The sequence below is a fragment of the Chiloscyllium punctatum genome, unplaced genomic scaffold, assembly GCF_047496795.1.
Source record: "Chiloscyllium punctatum isolate Juve2018m unplaced genomic scaffold, sChiPun1.3 scaffold_245, whole genome shotgun sequence".
NCBI lineage: Eukaryota > Metazoa > Chordata > Chondrichthyes > Orectolobiformes > Hemiscylliidae > Chiloscyllium > Chiloscyllium punctatum.
This window is the reverse complement of record NW_027309979.1, coordinates 275,136-292,897: the sequence shown is the minus strand read 5'-3', so window position 1 is coordinate 292,897 and position 17,762 is coordinate 275,136. Positions and strand designations below refer to the sequence as shown.

The window sequence follows — 17,762 nt, the reverse complement described above, 5'->3', positions numbered from 1 at the left end:
GGACGGAGACGGAGACGGAAATAGAAAGAGAGGGAGAAAGTAAACGAATAACATGAATATATACAAGAGAAAGATGAGATAGAGAAAAAAGGGAAAAGGGAGAAAGGAAGTATGAAAAGGAAGGATGAGAGAGAGAGAGAGAGAGAGAGAGAGAGAGAGAGAGAGAGAAGAGGAAGTGTGAGGTGCTGACGTGGCTCTCTCTGCCTAATGCCATTTACATATTGAGGAACACCCAGTCAGACTCTCACAGGCTGCAGCTTTATAAAGCAGAGCCCAGTGAAGGGAGAGTTTATCAGGAACCAGGCACAGAGACAGGAGCACACACCATGATTTCACACATCCAGCTGATCTGGCCCCTGGCATTCTGTGTCGCAGGTACAAATCTCTCTCCTTATACTTGAATCTTTAGCTGCTCTCCATTTCACTCCAATTCCACTGACTTGTGATTGAAGGGAAAATGTTGAAACAAGAGCAATGCTCAGTGTCTCCGACAATATCTCATTTGACCGGCTCTTTCTGTGACAGTTCTGACTTCACTGTGTTTCTCTCTGACCCCTCAGGTATCAATGGGGACTTCACCATGACCCAGTCTCCCCCAGTGCTGTCAGTGGGACTGGGCCAGACCGCAACCATCACCTGTACGGCCAGTCAAAGTATTAGCAGCTACCTTGCTTGGTACCAGCAGCGAGAAGGTCAGAAACCCTCTCTCCTGATCTATTCTGCAACAAATCGATTCACAGGAGTCTCTGATCGATTCACCGGCAGTGGATCAGGGACCAGTTTCACCCTGACAATCAGCAACGTTCAGAATGAGGATGTCGCTGACTATTATTGTCAGAACCACTACTATAGCAGCTCCACTCTACACAGTGATACAAAGCCATACAAAAACCTCAAGACACACAGCACCACCTCGTGCACTGACACATGAATCAGTTATATAAAATGTATAATAATGGACACACAGTCTGAAATGACACGTCCACAATTAGATATAAATGAAACTGAACAAATTACCCCATGCTGGGATTGTCATTGTCCACTACACACTCCAGTCCCTGTGCTGTCCACCACTCACTTGAAGGCCTCAAGTTTCCCTCTTACACTCCATGGCCACGTGTGAAGATTTAATATCGAAAAATAATTTCATAAAGCTCCCAAGACCCGCTGGACACAGAGAGAGACAGAGACAGAAAGACACATGAATGAGAGAGAGACAGAGAGGGTTAGAAAGTAGTTGAGAGTGAACGAGAGACTGGGAGACAGGGAGAGGTTGAGAGTGATTGGGGGAAGCAGAGAGTAGAGGTTTTTGTACAGCCTCTGCACTGGGAGCTCTCACTGTGGTTCACATTCGGTAAAGGAACCAAGCTCAGACTGAGTAAGTAAACCTCAATCCTCCGTTATTAACCCTGTCAATACTGAAACACACTTTCTAAAATAATGTTGCTGAATTGTTGAAGGTGTTATTGGGGAGCTGCAGTGAATGAAATGGTTGATTGAGGAGCACTGTGTCGAACAGGGTGTCCAGCTGTATTTCTTTTGTCCCATTGCCCCCTTTAAGCAGCAAGATATAAGTCAGTCAGTTTTACTCACCGTGTGAAGGAGCTCTGTCCATTTGCAGCCTGTGGTCCCATTCCTGCAGCATGGAGTGAAATCAGTGAGTAGCCTCCTGTCAGTCTCAGTGTGACAGACACGAGCAGAGTTTGATGTGAGCTCTGGCTCCCTGTCCCAGTCTCTGATCTCACTGACCTCAGCAGCAGCAGCACCAGCAGCAGCACAGTGAGACACCGAGCTCCCACCTCCCCCAGCTTTAACTCTGCTCAATCACACAATCGCAGAATTGTTACTGTGCACAAGGAGGCATTCCACCAATCCTGTCTGTACTGATTCTCTGAATGAGCAATTTACAGAGTGTCATTCTCCTGCCTTCTCCCTGTCACCCTGCACATTGTTCCTTTTCAAATAACAGTCTCATTCCCTTCGGAATGTTTCAATTGAAGCTGCCTCCACCACACTCTCAGGCAGTGCATTCCACACCTTAACCAACTCACTGGCTGAACATGTTGTTCCCCATCTCACTTTTGCTACTTTCACTAATTACTTTCAGTCTGTGGTCTCTTGGTCTCAATCCTTTCTCAATTGGAAACATTTTCTCCCTATTTACTCTGTCCAGGCCCCTCATGGTTTTAATTCCTCAAACAAATCTCCTCTCAACCTTCTCCGAAGAAGACAGTCCCAAATTCTCCAATCAATCTGTATAACTGATGTTCCTCATCCCTGGATTGATTTTCAGGAATTTTTTTGCCATTTCTACAAAACTTCACCTTCTTCCCGAATTATTCACATTTTCTATGGCCCTCATGATTTTATAAACATCTATAAGTTCACTTCTCATACTCTTAAGCGTCAGAATAAAAAGTCTCAACTTTTCCAGCCTCTCATAGTCATGGAGTCAACAGACCTTTCAGTTCAACTTGTCCATGATAACCAGATATCCTAGACTGACCTCATCGTATTAACCAGCATTTGGCTTCCATCCCTCAAAACCCTTACTATTCATGTTCCCATCATGATTGTATAAACATCTATAAGGTCACCCCTAGGCCATCGATGCTGCATGAAAAATAGGCCCAGTTTCTTCAGCCTTTCCCTATAGCTCAAACCCTCCAATTCCTGGCCATGTTCTTGTAAGTATTTTCTGCAGCTTTTTAAGTTTAACAGCATCCTTACTCTTGCGAGGTGATCATGATTGTTCACACTATTTCCAAAGTGGCCTCACTAATCTCCTGTATGGCTGCAACATGATGTTCCAACTCCTATACTCAAAGCAGTGATCAATAAAGGCAAGTGTACTCAACAACTTCTTCTTCACCCTGTCTACCTGTGACCACACTTTCAAGTAATAACGCACTTGCATCTTCACTCTGAGGTTTCTTTGTTCAGCAACACCCCACAGGGCCCTACCACTGTATCAGTTCTGCCCTGGGTTGCCTTTCCAAAATGCAACATCCTACAGTTATCTAAACTGAACTCCATTTGGCACACCTCTGCCCATTTCCCCATCTGATAAAGGTCCCGCTGTACCCTGAGATGAATTTCTTTACTATCCACTATCTCACCAATTTTGATATCATCTATAAATTTACTGTAACTCCTATATTCACATCCAAATCATATCTTTAAATGATAAAAGTAGTGAACCCAGCACCAATGTTAGTGGCACACAGCTATTCACAGATCTCCAGTCTGAAAAGCAACCTTTTACCACCACTCTCTGTGTCCTCTCTTCAATCTAATTTTTTTTATCCCAACGGCTCACTCCCCCTGGATCCCATGTGGTCTAACCTTACTAACCAGTCTATCATGTGGAACCTTGTCAAAAACTTTACTGAAGTCCATATAGACTATTTCTACTGTTCTGTCTTCATCAATCTTCGTTGTCACCTCCTCAATCAAATTCAGGAGACATGATTTCCTATGCATAAAACCACATAGATTATCCAAAGAATGTAAATCCTATCCCACAGAATCCACTCCAACATCTTACCCAGCACTGACATCAGGCTCACTGGTCTATGGTTCCCCTGGCTTTTCCTTACAGTCTTTCTTAAATAATGGCATAACATTAGCCAACCTCTCTGGTTCTCCAGCACCTTACCCATGATTGTCAGTGATACACATTTCTCAGCAAGGAGCCCAGCAGTCTCTTCCCTAGTTTCCCACAATGCTCTGGGATACACATGATCAGGTCCTACGGTTTATCTCCTACCTTTGTGAGTTTTCAGATCTTGAGCGTCTCCTCTTTTGTGTGTGATCTCTTTTCAAGACATCACTATTTTTCCAAATCCCCTCGCTTTCTCCGCAATAAATGCTGACCTGAAATATTTTTTTGGGATCTCACCCATCTCTTGTGTCTTACCAAAATACAGCACTCACATTTATCTGAATTGAACTCCATCTGCCATTCCTCAGCCCACTGGCCCAGTTGCTCAAGATTCCATTGTATTCTTAGACAGCCTTCTTCGCTGCCAATCATTAGATTAGAGTCTCTACAGTGTGGAAACAGGCCCTTTGGCCCAACAAGTCCACACCGATCCTCCGAAGAGTAACCCACCCAGATCCATTTCCCTGTCAGTAATGCATCTAACACTATGGGCAATTTAGCATGGCTAATTCACCTGACCTGCACATCTTTGGACAATGGGAGGAAACCAGAACACCCGAAGGAAACACACGCAGACACAGGGAGAATGTGCAAACTCCACACAGACAGTCATCCAAGGCTGGAATCGAACCTGTGACCCTAGCACTGTGAGGCTGCAGTACCAACCACTGAGCCACCGTGCTGCCCCACCTGAGGCATCACTGCGCCACTGATGCCACCTGAAAATTCACCTGAATATCCCAGTCTATATTCAGAAACTAAAGACCTCCCGCCCATTTATAACAAGTCTATCATATTTGCAGGTCTCTGTAAATTCATGCATTTGTATTCCTCCACATCCTTCCCACTGGGAGGTGACTTATTGACTGCACTGAGGATTCTGTGTTCCTTTGTGTTCCTCTCTGACATTCCCTCCTGGCTCCCACAGCACTGCCAAGTTAGTTTAAACCCTCTCTAATAGCACGAGTAAACCACCTCACAAGAATCTAATGCACTCCCTCAGGGATCCTCTTTCCAGCCTCACAGTCACCTGTGTTCACCTCCTGATTCCTCATTTTGAGTTCCTGCTGCTTATTCCCTCCAGAGCTCCCGAACTTCTGACTGCAGGACGATGTTCCTTTTTCTCCATCCATCACTGGGACCAATGCGGTCTACGACTGCTGCCTGTTCCCCCTCTCCCCTCAGGGTGCTCTGCAGCCGCTCAGTGACATCCTTGACCTTGGCACCAGGGAGACAACACACCATCCTGGATTCCCATCTGCAGCTGTAGAAACACCTATTGATTGTCCTCACTCTCGAATATCCTCTCAGTATCGCTCTTCCAGTCTTCCTTGTCCCCTCCTGTACAGCTGAGCCCCCCACCGTGGGGCCAGGGACATGTCTCTGGCTGCACTCCCCAGATGAACGATCATTCTCATCAGGATTTTGAACTGAATCCTAGTTGGAGAGTGGGAGGCACTCTGGGGATTCCTGTACTAGCTGCCTGGTTCTTTTGGACTGTCTGCTGCTCCCCCATTCCCTCTCTCCCTGCATACTCTGAAGCTGCAGAGTGACCACATCTAGAAACGTGCTCTCCACGGAGCTCTCAGCTTCACGGACGCTCCGCACTGACACCAGCTGCTGCTCAAGCTCCGAAACCCGGAGCTCCAAATGCTGTCACTGACCACACCTCCTGCTCTCGTGGTATTCCAGGAGCTGGGAAGCATTCTGAAGTTCCCATCTAAATGCACACTCTCTCCACTCTTTGGTTATCTGTTGACAATGTTCTGATGACAAACAGCTACAGCAGGGCTCACAGTCCAGTGGGTTCAGTGTTCCAGCGTTTTGGGGAAACTCTCCAGAAGACTTTAAGAAATAGGAGCAGAAATCACTCATTCACCCATTGAATCTGCTCTGCCATTTGATCCTTGCAGATTTGATTCTCACCCCCATTCTCCTGCCTGCTCCACAGGAACTTTCCATCCCCTTAACAATCACGAACCTATCTATCTCTGTCTTTAATACACTCAGTGACTTGGCCTCCACTGCCCTCTGTAGCAATGAGTTCCACAGATTCACCACCCTCTGGCTGAAGAAATTCCTCCTCATCACAGCTCTAATGGGTCGGCCCTTCATTCTGAGGCTGTGCCTTGGTTACTGAGTGTCTCCTGTTTTTGGAAACATCTTCTCTGCATCCACTTTATCCAGGCCTGTCAGAATTCTGTAAATTTCAATAAGATTCCTCCTCATCCTTCTAAACTCCATCGAGTACAGACCCAGAGTCCTCAACCATGCCTTAAATGACAAGCCCTTCATCCCCATTATCATTCTTGTAAATCCCTCCAATGCCAGCACATTGTTTCTTAGAATATGGGTCCCAAATCTGCTCACAATATTCCAAATTCAGTCTGACCAGAGCCTTACACAGCCTCAGCAGTACATCTCTGCCCTTGTATTCTAGCCCTATTGAAATGAATGCGAACATTTCATTTACCTTCCCAAGCACAAACTGGACCTGCCTGTTCACCTGAAGGGAAACCTGAATGAGGTTTCTGCTTTAGATTTCCAAAGGCTTTCCTCATTTAGCAAACAGTCTTTGCATTCCTTCTTGTATTCTATCTGTCACTTCATTGCCCACTCTCCGAGCCTCTCCAGGACCTTTTTCAGCCTTGCCACTTCCTCAACACTACCTGTCCCTCCACCTATCTCATGTCACCTGCAAACTTAGCAACAATGTCTTCACTTCCTTCATCCAGATTGTTCATGTATAACGTGAATAGTTATGGTCCCAACATTGACACCTGCAGAACTCTACTCGTCAACAGCTGCCATCTTTCCTCACTCTCTGCTTTATACCAACCTGCCAGTCCCAGTCCTCAGTCCATGCCAGTATATTGCCCCTAACACTATGGGTGCTTATCTTACGTCAAATACCTTCTGAAAATCCAAATACATTACTTCCTCGGACTCTCCTTTGTCTGACTGGCTCAGTGCCTCCTCAAAGAATTCTAACAGATTTGCCAGGCATGACCTCCCCTTGATGAAACCGTGTTGTCTCAGCCTTATTTTAACATTGCACTTCCAAGTCCTCTGCAATTTCATCCCTCAATTGAATTCTAAAATCTTACCAAAAGCTGAGTCCAGGCTAACTGGCCTATAATGTCCCATCTTCTACCTCCCTCCCTTCTTAAGCAGGGTTGGTATGTGAGCCATTTTTTTAATCCCTTACCCCCACCAAATCTCCACCTCCACACCCTGACTCCATTGAATCCTTAAAGATCATCACCAATGCCTCCACACTCTCCTCAGTGATCTCCTTCAGAACACACGGGTGTAGTTCATCCAGACTGGGTGAATTATCATATTCAGACCTTTCAGCTTCCCCAGTACCTCCTCCTTAGTAATGGACACTACACTCCCCTCTGCCCTTGACAGTCTTGAAGTATTGGAATGCTACTGGTGTTATTCATGGTGCAGACTGATGCAAAGTACCGATTCAATTCCTTGGCTATTCCATCATTTCCTGCTATTCTTTCTCCAACCTCACTTTCCAGTGATCCAATGTCTATTTTTGCCTCCCTCTTCCTTTTTATATATCTGCTAAAACTCTTGCAATCTTCTTTTGTATTACTGGCGAGCATGCCCCCACATTTCACCTTCTCCACCCTTAATGCTTTTTTCGTTATCCTCTGTAGGTTTCTAAAGACTTCCTAATTCTCTGACTTCCCACTGTTCTCCAGCACATTGGATGCCTTTTCTTTTGTTTTTATGCTGTCCTAGACCTCCCTTATCAGCCGTGATTGCCTTGTCCTCCCCTGAGTATGTTTTTCCTTCTTTTTTGGGATGAATTCCTACTCTACTTCCTGAATTACTCCCAGAAACTCTGCGGTTTGCTGCCCCATCATCTTACCTGCTCGGCTCCCCTTCCAATCAACCCTGGCCAGCTCCTTCCTCATGTCTTTGTAGTTCCCTTTACTCAACTAAAATACAGTTTCATCTGATTGTAGCTTCTCCCTCTCAAGCTACAGGTGGAATTCCATCATATTATGGTCCCTTATCCACAGGGATACTTTCACCTTAAACTCACTAATCAGGTTTGCCTCATTAGAGATCACTAAATCCAAACCTGCCTGTTGCATAGTGGCTCAACCACAAGCTGCTCCAAAAACCATCTCTTGGATATTCCTTGAAATCCTTTTCTTTAGACGCACTACCTAGTCCATCTATCCATTGAGGTCTACCCTGACATTTAGTTTATGTCTTTTCTGTGTCCTGATTGATTTTATTCCCCACACCCTGATTATGGCTTGGAGAACTGAACATAACCTGCATCAGATTCTTTATTGCGGTTCCTCAAATATTCCCACAGATTCTACACCTTCTGACTGTCGATCACTTCTTGCTATTGATTGAATTTTATTTCACACTAACAAGGCAACTCTTCCCCCTATGACCATCTGACTGAGCTTTTGATAGGACATGTATCCTTGGATATTTAGTTCCCAGCCGGGATCCCCTTACAGCTATGTCTCTGTGATACCCACAACATCCTACCTGCCAGTTTCAATCTGCACTACGAGCGCATTGTGTATACTGTGTGTATTTAAGTACAACACCCTCAGTCCTGCATTGACTGCCCTCATTCCCATCATTGTCCTCTTATCTGCTGGGCTTGATGTTCGACTCTTGTTCCTTTCTGTACTCTCTGTCCTCGTACATCTTCTTGAATCTTGAATAACCTCTCCTGAGCCCTTCCCCACTTTAACTAGTTTAAATTCCTTGGACACTCAATTTACCTGGATTTTTTGGCGTCACTTTGTCTACCTTACTCTGAATGCTTCGTGCATTTAGATACAAACCCTTTAAGTTTGTTCTGTTATTGATTTTCCCTGCACTTCTTTAGTTCCTTTGATATTGAAAAAATCCATCCCTATCTTTTATTTTCTGGTAACAATCAATCCCATCGCTAACCATCAATCGTACCTTCTCCTTCACCTTCTGTTTTCTCATTTTCCATCCAAGTGAACCAAATTACTTTATCGTTGTGTTGACTTCAGGCATGGTGGCTCAGAGGTAGTACTGCTACCTCACAGCACCAAGGATCGGGTTTAATTCCTGCCTTGGGAAACTGTGTGTGTGGTGTTTGCACATTCTCCCTGTGGCTGTGTGGGTTCCCCCCAGGTGCTCTGGTTTCCTCCCACTGTCCAAAGATGTGCGGGTCAGATGAGTTGGCCGTTCTAAATTCCCTACAGTGTTTGGTGAAATAGTCAGGAATAAATGTACGGAAAGTTTCTCATTGGGCTGCTGTTCGGAGGGTTGATGTGGACTTGTCAGGCTGAACTACTATTTCCACACTGTAGGGAATCTAATCAGGCCAATATTTATCATAATCCAACATCATTAATGCTCTTTGATCTCATTGCTTCTAGTTGGATCTTGCTGTGTAGAAACTGGCTGCCACGTTCCTGACATTGCAACTGTGACTGCTTGTCAAACAAAACTGTCTGTAAATATCTTTGGAAGAGCCTGAAATGTTAAGGGCTGGATTGATGCCCATATCCCTCTAAACTCTTCCTATTTACATATGCATGCCTTTTAAATGTTGTACTTGTACCAGCCTTCACCACTTCTTCTGGCAGCTCATTCCATACATTTAACACCCTCTGAATGAAAACGTTGCCCCTTTGGTCCCTTTGAAATCTTTCCCCGTCACCTTCACCCTCTGCCCTCCAGTTCTGGACTCCCCCACTCTGGAGAAAATATCTTCTCTGTTCACCTTATCTATGCCGCTCATGATTTTATAAACCTCTATACGGTCACCCATCAACCTGCAAAGATCCAGGGAAAACAGCCTCAGCATATTCAGCCTCTCCCAATAGCTCAAACCCTCCAACCTTGGCAGCATCCTTGTAAATCTTTTCTGAATCATTTTAAGATTCACAACATTTTCCCTACAGCAGGGGGACCAGAATTGCACACAGTATTCCAAAAGTGCCCAAACCAACGTCCTGTACAGCCGCAACAGCTCCCAACTCCAATACTCAATGCACTGACCAATAAAGGAAAGTAAACCAAATGACTTTGTCACGACACCCCCAACTCCCCCTCGCCCCCCCCCCCCCCCACCCCCGCCCACCGACCTGCAACTTCACTTTCAGTGAACTATTCTTCTTTTTTTTGGATGAACTGGGAGTCTTTCAGTTGTGAAAGATGCCATTCCATGGCACTGTTGGATGAAGAGCAGGCAGAATCCCCGGTGTCCCTGATCAATATTTATCCCCCCATCAAAATCACAAAAAATCTATTTCTCTGCTATTTATCATACTGTGTTTGGGATCTTGCTCTGCACAGTCTGCTGGAAAGATCCATTGGGACATCTTGAGTTGCGACAGGCGCTACACAAATGCAAGTCTTTCTTTAAGAGTGAAGTCTCCTGATCCGGACATTCACCCATTGTCTGTGCACTCTCACCTTCCGGGGGCATGGGGTCATTAGGAGCAGTGACCCAAAGGACACTGAGACTCTTTGCAGTCTCACCCTTGACCTCAGCCCAGCTGTGTGCAGTACGGTTTGAAATGTAATCTAGAAACTTCTACACAGACACCCCAATGTAACTCTTTCCACAAGTGTGTGGATCCGATTCTGCCTCAATGTTCTCGGATACATGTCTCCTGATCTCTGGGTGACCGGAGGTTTCTTAAAGAGATATCGAGCTCCATCCCACTTTCCAGCTCTTGATCCATAACTCTGGAGGTTTCACTGTTTGAAGTGAATATCCAAGCTTTTTCTCAATGTGATGAGTGTTTCTGCCTCTCCCACCTTTTCGGACAGTGAGTCCCACATCCCACCAGCCTCTGGGTGAAAGCAAATGCCCTCAACTCCCCTCTAACCCTGCCCCCAACTGATTTCAATCTCTCCCCATGGTTATTGCCCTCTGTGCTGGTGGAAATCAGTCCTTCCCACCCACTCTGTCCAGGCCCCACATCATTTTACACACCACAATCAAATCTCCCCTCAGCTACCTCTGTTCCAAAGAAAACACTTCCAGCCAAACCAATCATTCCTCAAAGCTCAAAGTCCCCATTCCAGACAAACTCCTCATCTGTCCACATCTCTAATGGAATCCCATCCTTCCTGTAATGTGGTGACCAGAACCATACACTGTTCCCTCACTGTGCTCTAATTGGGGTTTTATCCAGTTGCAGAATAAACGAACGTCTTGCTTTCGCTGTCAACCAATAATGAGGTAAGGGAGGTGATGGTCTTATGGTGTTATTGCTGAACTGTTAATCCAGAGATCCAGATAATGTTCTGGGGACCAGGGTTAGAATCCAGCAGATGGTGGCATTCAAATTCAATCAAAAAAAAATCTGGAATAAAGAGTCTAATGACGACCATGAAACCATCGTTGATTTTCACGAAAATGCCATCTGATTCCCTAATGTCCTTCAGGGAAGGAAACTGCCATCCTTCCCATGTGACCTCAGACCCACAGCGATGTGGTTGACTCTAAACTGCCCTCTGGGTGATTAACGATGGGCAATAAATGCTGCTGATCCAGCAATGCCCTCATTCCATCAAGGGAAAATGAAGAACAGTTTATCCCATGTGTCTTCTTACCACCTTACCGACCTGCATTAATCACCATGGCCACATCTTCCACCTCCACAAACATTTGACTTGCAGCTTCAAATTGACAAGAGACATTCCTTCATTATCTGAGAAAGAGATAGAAACATCCAAACTAGGAGCAGCAGTAGGCTATTCGGCCCCCAAACATGCTCCACCATTCAATATGATCATGGCTGATCATCCAACACTGTCCCCTGTTCCTGATTTCTCCCCAAATCCTTTGATCCCTTTAATCCGAAGAACGATATCTAATTCTTTATTGAACACAGACTGCATCTCATTCCCTGATGCGAGTAAAATGGATGAGAAATATTAGGTTGTTGTTTTATGACCAGTATGGACACAATGGGCTGATGGGCCTTTTGGGCCTCTCTGACTCGATGATTGTATTATTATAATTTATGAATAACTGAGTACCAAAGACTGACCCCTGTGGCACCGTAAGTTGTAATTACCTGTCATTCAGAAAAAGACTCGTTCTTCCTGTCCTGTCGACCAACCAGTTCCCAATCCATGTCAGCACATGACCCCCAATCCTCTTGTTCATTTGGTCTAGATCTGAAAGTCCCACCCTTACTCATTGTGGGAACAGAATCTGAACAATCTCTGTCTCGTCCTTCGAGGGCTCCCATTGTCTTGACACTGATTTCCCACAATGCCGCTTGTTCCGATCCACTTTTACCAAAACACCACACAGTTGAGTAAAATGAAAACTTTTACACTTGCTCCATGGTTCTCCATTTGCATTCCTACTCTCAATCTGAGCACTGTCACGAAAATGCTCCCCCATTGACAGCCCTTCCAGCTGCCCACATTCATTTTATAAACAATGGTCCAAAACTGTCCCTTCTCTCTCTGCTGCTTCACCATCACTTTCTCTGGAGCAATTAGGGATGGGTAATAAATTCTGGCCCTGCCAGTGACACTCACATCCCACGAAGCAATTTGAACAATGCCTGGTCGTTTGTTGGGTTTATTCTGTATTGACTACAAATATTCAAATGATTGTATCGACAGTGAAGGGTTGAATTCCCTTCCAGTGGTAGGGATTAAGATTGTTTCTCTTGTCTTTCAGGCCGTGACAACTCTCAGCCCAAGCTGACCCTGCTGCCTCCCTCCCCGGAGCAGGTCAATGCCAAGGGCACTGCCACCCTGGTCTGCCTTGCCAATCACTTCTATCCTGATGAGCTGGAGGTGCAGTGGAAGAAGGATGGTGCAGTCATTTCGGACGGGGTTCAGACCAGCAACTACCTGAGAGCTGCGGACAGCACCTACAGTGTCAGCAGCCTGCTGACCCTCTCTGGGTCTGACTGGGAGTCCAACGCTCGCTTCTCCTGTGCCCTCACCCACGTGACTCTCCCCTCTCCCCTCAGCAAGAGTATCAGGAGATCAGAATGTGTGTAGAGTGTTTGAGACAGTCCACAGAGGAGACACAACTTTAAATAGAACAGGGCTGAGCTGGCAGGACAAAGGTCATTGTCAGATCTGAATTTCAACTCACTTCCTTCTCAGGATTGCTCAGAGAAACCTCTGAGGTTTGGAAGTTAAAGCAGGTCATTGGGGGAGCGGCAGGAGAGCTTTACACTGTGTCAAACCTCATACTGTCCTTGTCCTGGGAGTGTTTGATGGGGACAGGATTGCCTTGTGATGACAGCTGGACAAGCCAATGTGAACCTCAGAAGTCTCTGCTTCAGTAAACCAGATCTCTTTCCTGCTCAGCCTCCAGTTCCAATTTAAGGTTTTATCACTGTTTAAAGGGACAGGATTCTCATGTTATTGAGAAAGTCTCTCCAAGTTTTTTCCTCAAGCTGCATTGTGGCTGTGAATTTGAGCAGCTTCCTCTGTCTGGGCTATTAATTCCAGTTTCTTTTTTCTGTCAATGTGAATGTGGAAAAGGGAATAAAGGTGAAGAATCAGTCTCTGTCTCTGTTTGCTTTGGAAATAGCTGACTTCCACCCCAGTTGATTGGCTGAATTTCAGCAGGTCATGGTCACAATTGGTTACTTGGCCTGTCAATCAATTACAATCATCAATCATTTTCAAATGATCCCTTTGGTCAGGAATTTATGTAGATTCCAAAAAAAGAGAAAATTGTTAGGAATAAATAAGTACAATCTGATGTATTCCCTCTTCACTTTGTTGGTCCATGCCCAGCTGATGGGATCGCACTGTGCATTCTCTGCTGCATGTCGGATAGCCCCTGAAATAATCTTCGGCCAATCACAGACATTGTTGGCTGTGTGCTCTCTCTGAGTGTGAGTGTTTAACCGAATTCTGCCTTTAGATGTCTCTCTGAGTGTGGGTGTGTTCCTCAGAGACACACCACAGACAGCGCTCAGTAACACACCCACATTCAGTGAGACACCTGTCCGCAGCATGGAGTGTGAGTGTGTTACTCAGTGCTGCCTGTCTCACAGAGTGTGTGTATGACTGAGTGCAGCCTGTAGGTGTCTCTCTGAGGTATATGTCTCCGAGCTATGGATTGAGAATGGGCTTTGTGCTGGGGATTGAAGATCAGGCTTTCATCTTCTCAAACCATGAATGAAAAACAGTTCAGCTGATTCAGTCTGAGATGGCAGCTCATTCAGATGGCCAAAGTTAAAAAGCACACAACACCAGGTTATAGTCAAATAGGTTTATTTGGAAGTAGAAGCTTTCGGAGTGCTGCTCCTTCATTGGGTAGCTGGAAGGGCAGGATCATTGGACACAGAATTTAGAGTAAATTGAGATGACAGCTGAGAAAGGTGAATACTGAGAGTGTAGTCTCGGTAAGTGAGGGATTTCAGAGGCAGTGGGCACTGTGCGCCAGAATGTGATGATCAATTCCAAGGACATTTTTTGAATCCAGTGCCAGAGGAGTCATGGGTGCCTGCCCAGCCAATGCTGGCTTCCCATAGTCACATTTCAGTGGTAAATTAACTCAAAACTTGGTGCAGCAATATTACCTTCCAGGGAGGGGAGCTGTCTGAGGGTGGGAGGTTGAATTCTTGCAGCCCCAAGAGAGGTTGCGGTGGATTAATGACAGGTATGACCACCATGAAGGTGCCACATTCTCTCCCCCAGCCTCAGCTGTGATGACACTCAGGTTAAAAGTGCGAATGCTCTGGAATGATGACCTATTCCTGGGTGATGGAGGGAAGGCCAACCTCTCCCAAAGGCAGCACAAGCTGGATCGAAGGGGAAACAAGAGGAAGCATGGGGAGATTGAGGGTGACAGAAGGAGGGGGGGGGGGTTGGTTGGAAGGTTGTTATTCAGAGTCAGATATATGACTCATCAGTCCTTCTGACACTCCTCTTTATTTTCTCTTCCTTCCATGTGGAGAGTCCTTGACACTGATCCAACTCCCTTAGAGCCAGCTCTCAGAATGATCAGAACCCCTGACGCGCCTGTTTTTTTTAACCCCCACACTACCGCCCAACTGTGGTCGTGCTTATTTTTCCCCAGCACCCATGGTGTGTGTGTGTGTGTGTGCAGGTGCGAGACACAATGAAAGACACCAGGTGTACAAATCTTTATTCAATTTCCACCACCAGGAAGATAGGAAAACACTCAAGCGGCCAGTGAAAAGCACTGCCGTTCACATCAAAGGGCAATGCTGTGTGAGCAAAACAGTGAATGGGAGGGTAGGGATTAAGACACTCCTCTTTTATTATTTTTTTATTTTTTCTTCTTTTTTTATTTTTTTTAACTCTTGTTCTTTTTTTTCTTTTTTTAAACCCCCACACTACCGCCTAACTGCGGTAGTGATTATTTTTTCCCCAGCACCCCTGGTATGTGTGTGTGTGCAGGTGTGAAACACAGTGAAAGACACAAAGTGCACAAATCTTTATTCAATTGCCACCACCAGGAAAATAGGAAAATACCCGAGTGGCCAGTGACAAGCACTGCCCTTCACATCAAAGGGCAATGCTGTGTGATCAAAAGAGTGAAGGGGAGGGTAAGCATTAAGACACTCCTCTTTTTTCTTTCTTCTTTTTTTACCTTTTTTTCTACTTTCTTTTCAAAACAAAACCCGCACTACCGCCTAACTGCGGTAGTGTTTATTTTTTCCCCAGCACCCATGCTGTGTGTGTACAGCTGTGAGACCCAGTGAAAGACACAAAGTGCACAAATCTTTATTTATTTATTTCTTTTTTATTAGAAAACACCCGAGTGGTCAGTGACAAGCAGTGGCCCTTCACATCAAAGGGCAAAGAATCCTGTTTATTTTTTTTCACAGAAGGCAATGCTGTGTGATCAAACAGTCCTTTTTATTTCTTCTTTAACCCCCACACTACCGCCTAACTGCGGTAGTGCTTATTTTTTCCCCAGCACCCATGGTGAGTGTGTGTGTGTGTGTGTGTGTGTGCGGGTGTAAAACACAGTGAAAGACACAAAGTGCACGAATCTTTATTCAATTCCCACCACCAGGAAGAAATGAAACACCCGAGTGGCCAGTGACAACCACTGCCCTTCACATCAAAGGGCAATGCTGTGTGAGCAAAACAGTGAAGGGGAGGGTAGGGACTAAATCAAAATAGAGTTGGAGGGAGAAATGATGCACTCCACTCCCTGCGGCGCCCTCCTCTCCCTGAACGACTCCAGGGTGTCGGTGGACACCGCATGCTCCTTCTCCAAGGACACCCGCGCTCTAACGTAACCCTGGAAGAGGGGCAGGCAGTCGGCCCTAACGACCCCCTCCACGGCCCGCTGTCTGGACCTGTTGATAACCAGTTTGGCCATGCCCAGGAGCAGACCCACGAGGAGGTCTTCGGACCTGGCCTCCCTCCTCCGTACCGGGTGCCCGAAGATCAGGAGCGTGGGACTGAAGTGCAGCCAAAAGCAGAGGAGAAGGTTTCTGAGAAAACCAAAAAGGGAGTGCAAACGCTGACACCCAATATATACTTGGTCCTCGGACTCCACAGCGCCACAGAACAAGCAGTTGGGCCGGGAGTCCGTGAACCACCGCAATCTGCGGTTGCAGGGGACTGCTGCGTGCAGCACCCTCCACCCCAGATCCCCGAGACAAAGGGGGAGGACTCCCGTGTAGAGAGCCCTCCACTGGGGATCCCCACCGCCCGGTGGCAAATGGGCACCCCAAGGCGTGTCCGGGCGGTGGATGAGGGAGAAGAGGTGGACGGTGTGCAGCAGCAGTCGATACAGGGCCTTCCTTTTCATATCCCTGAAAGAAACAAAATTAAAATTCCGGAGGCGGCTCAGGTTGTGGGGCACAGGCACCCGCGGGAAGTACGGGACCTTGGGGCCAATGTGAAATTCTGTCCGGGCCGGGGTGAGCGCGGACGGGTTCCCACCGCACACCTGAGCGTCCTCCAAACGGTGCACTACGTCGGGTCCGAGTACTGCCGTTTTAAGGCGTCGGATGGCGGTGGCCAAGTACCGGACGTCTACCGCTGCCCTGCTCGCTATATCCAGTGGCAGCGTCCAGCCCAGGCCCCCGGCACCCAGCACGTCCCCGACCCTGGTCGCCCTCGCCGCCACGGCCCTCCGCTCTGACAGCCACTCGAACCCGCGAGTACGGAGGTGCGGATTCCTGAGCAACGGCTCCCTCACGACAGCCACTACTCCAGCCAGAGGGTAGGCGCGACGCAATTCGACCATGTTCCAGACAGTGATCAGGTCCTGGTAAAAGACAGGCAGCACCTTGAGGGCGACCTCCAAACCGTCACGGTCGACGAACAAAAGCTGCGTGTCGTAGTTGAGGTTACGCACCTGGCGGAAAAAATACGTCGCCAGGGCGCACCACCTAGGAGGAGGCTCGACGTAAAGGTATCGCCGCAAGGTCTGAAGGCGGAACGTCGCGACCTGGGTGCGGACGCACACCAGCGACTGACCGCCCTCCTCAATAGGGAGACTCAGAACCTGCGCGGCGACCCAGTGCATCTTTTTGTCCCAGAAGAAGTCGACCAACGTTCTCTGGATGTCAGCGACAAAGCCAGGAGGAGGGACCAAAGTGACCAGCCGGTACCACAGCATTGCGGCCACCAGCTGGGTTATGACCAGCACTCGACTCCTGTAAGATAGCACTCGGACCAGTCCTGTCCAGCAGCCTAGGCGAGCCGAGACTTTGACCTCCAGCTCCTGCCAGTTGGCCAGCCAGGATTCCTCAGCCGGGCTGAGGTAGACCACCAGGTAGAGGAGATGGGTGGTACTCCAGCTGAACCCCCGTAACTCCTCCGGCAGAGAGTCCACCCGCCACGGACCGACCAGTAGTCCGGAGCATTTGGCCCCGTTGGCCCTAGCGAAGATTTTGTAATCCGTGCTGAGGAGGGAGACGCCAGTTCTCCAAGGAACGAATGTCCCCCTTCTTTGGCAGCAGGACGATGACCGCCCTGCGCCAAGAAAGGGGCAGCTGTCCGGCATCTAGACACTCCCCCAGGAACTTATAGTAGTCGTTCCCAAGGACGTCCCAGAACGCCCTGAAGAACTCCACAGTCAGCCCGTCCAGCCCCGGGGTTTTGCCCCTCGAGAGCCGGTCGAGGGCGCCGG

The 17,762-nt window shown here is 47.3% G+C and overlaps 1 gene segment (V, D, J or C); it reads left to right on the top strand.

Annotated features, from left to right (window-relative positions):
* Positions 1 to 308: 308 nt before the first annotated feature.
* Positions 309 to 13,193, top strand: LOC140472109 (Ig kappa chain V region Mem5-like). The segment is given in 4 exon segments: positions 309 to 375; positions 561 to 860; positions 1,346 to 1,378; positions 12,351 to 13,193. Coding segments are annotated over 4 exon segments (711 nt in total).
* The last annotated feature ends 4,569 nt before the right edge of the window (positions 13,194 to 17,762 follow it).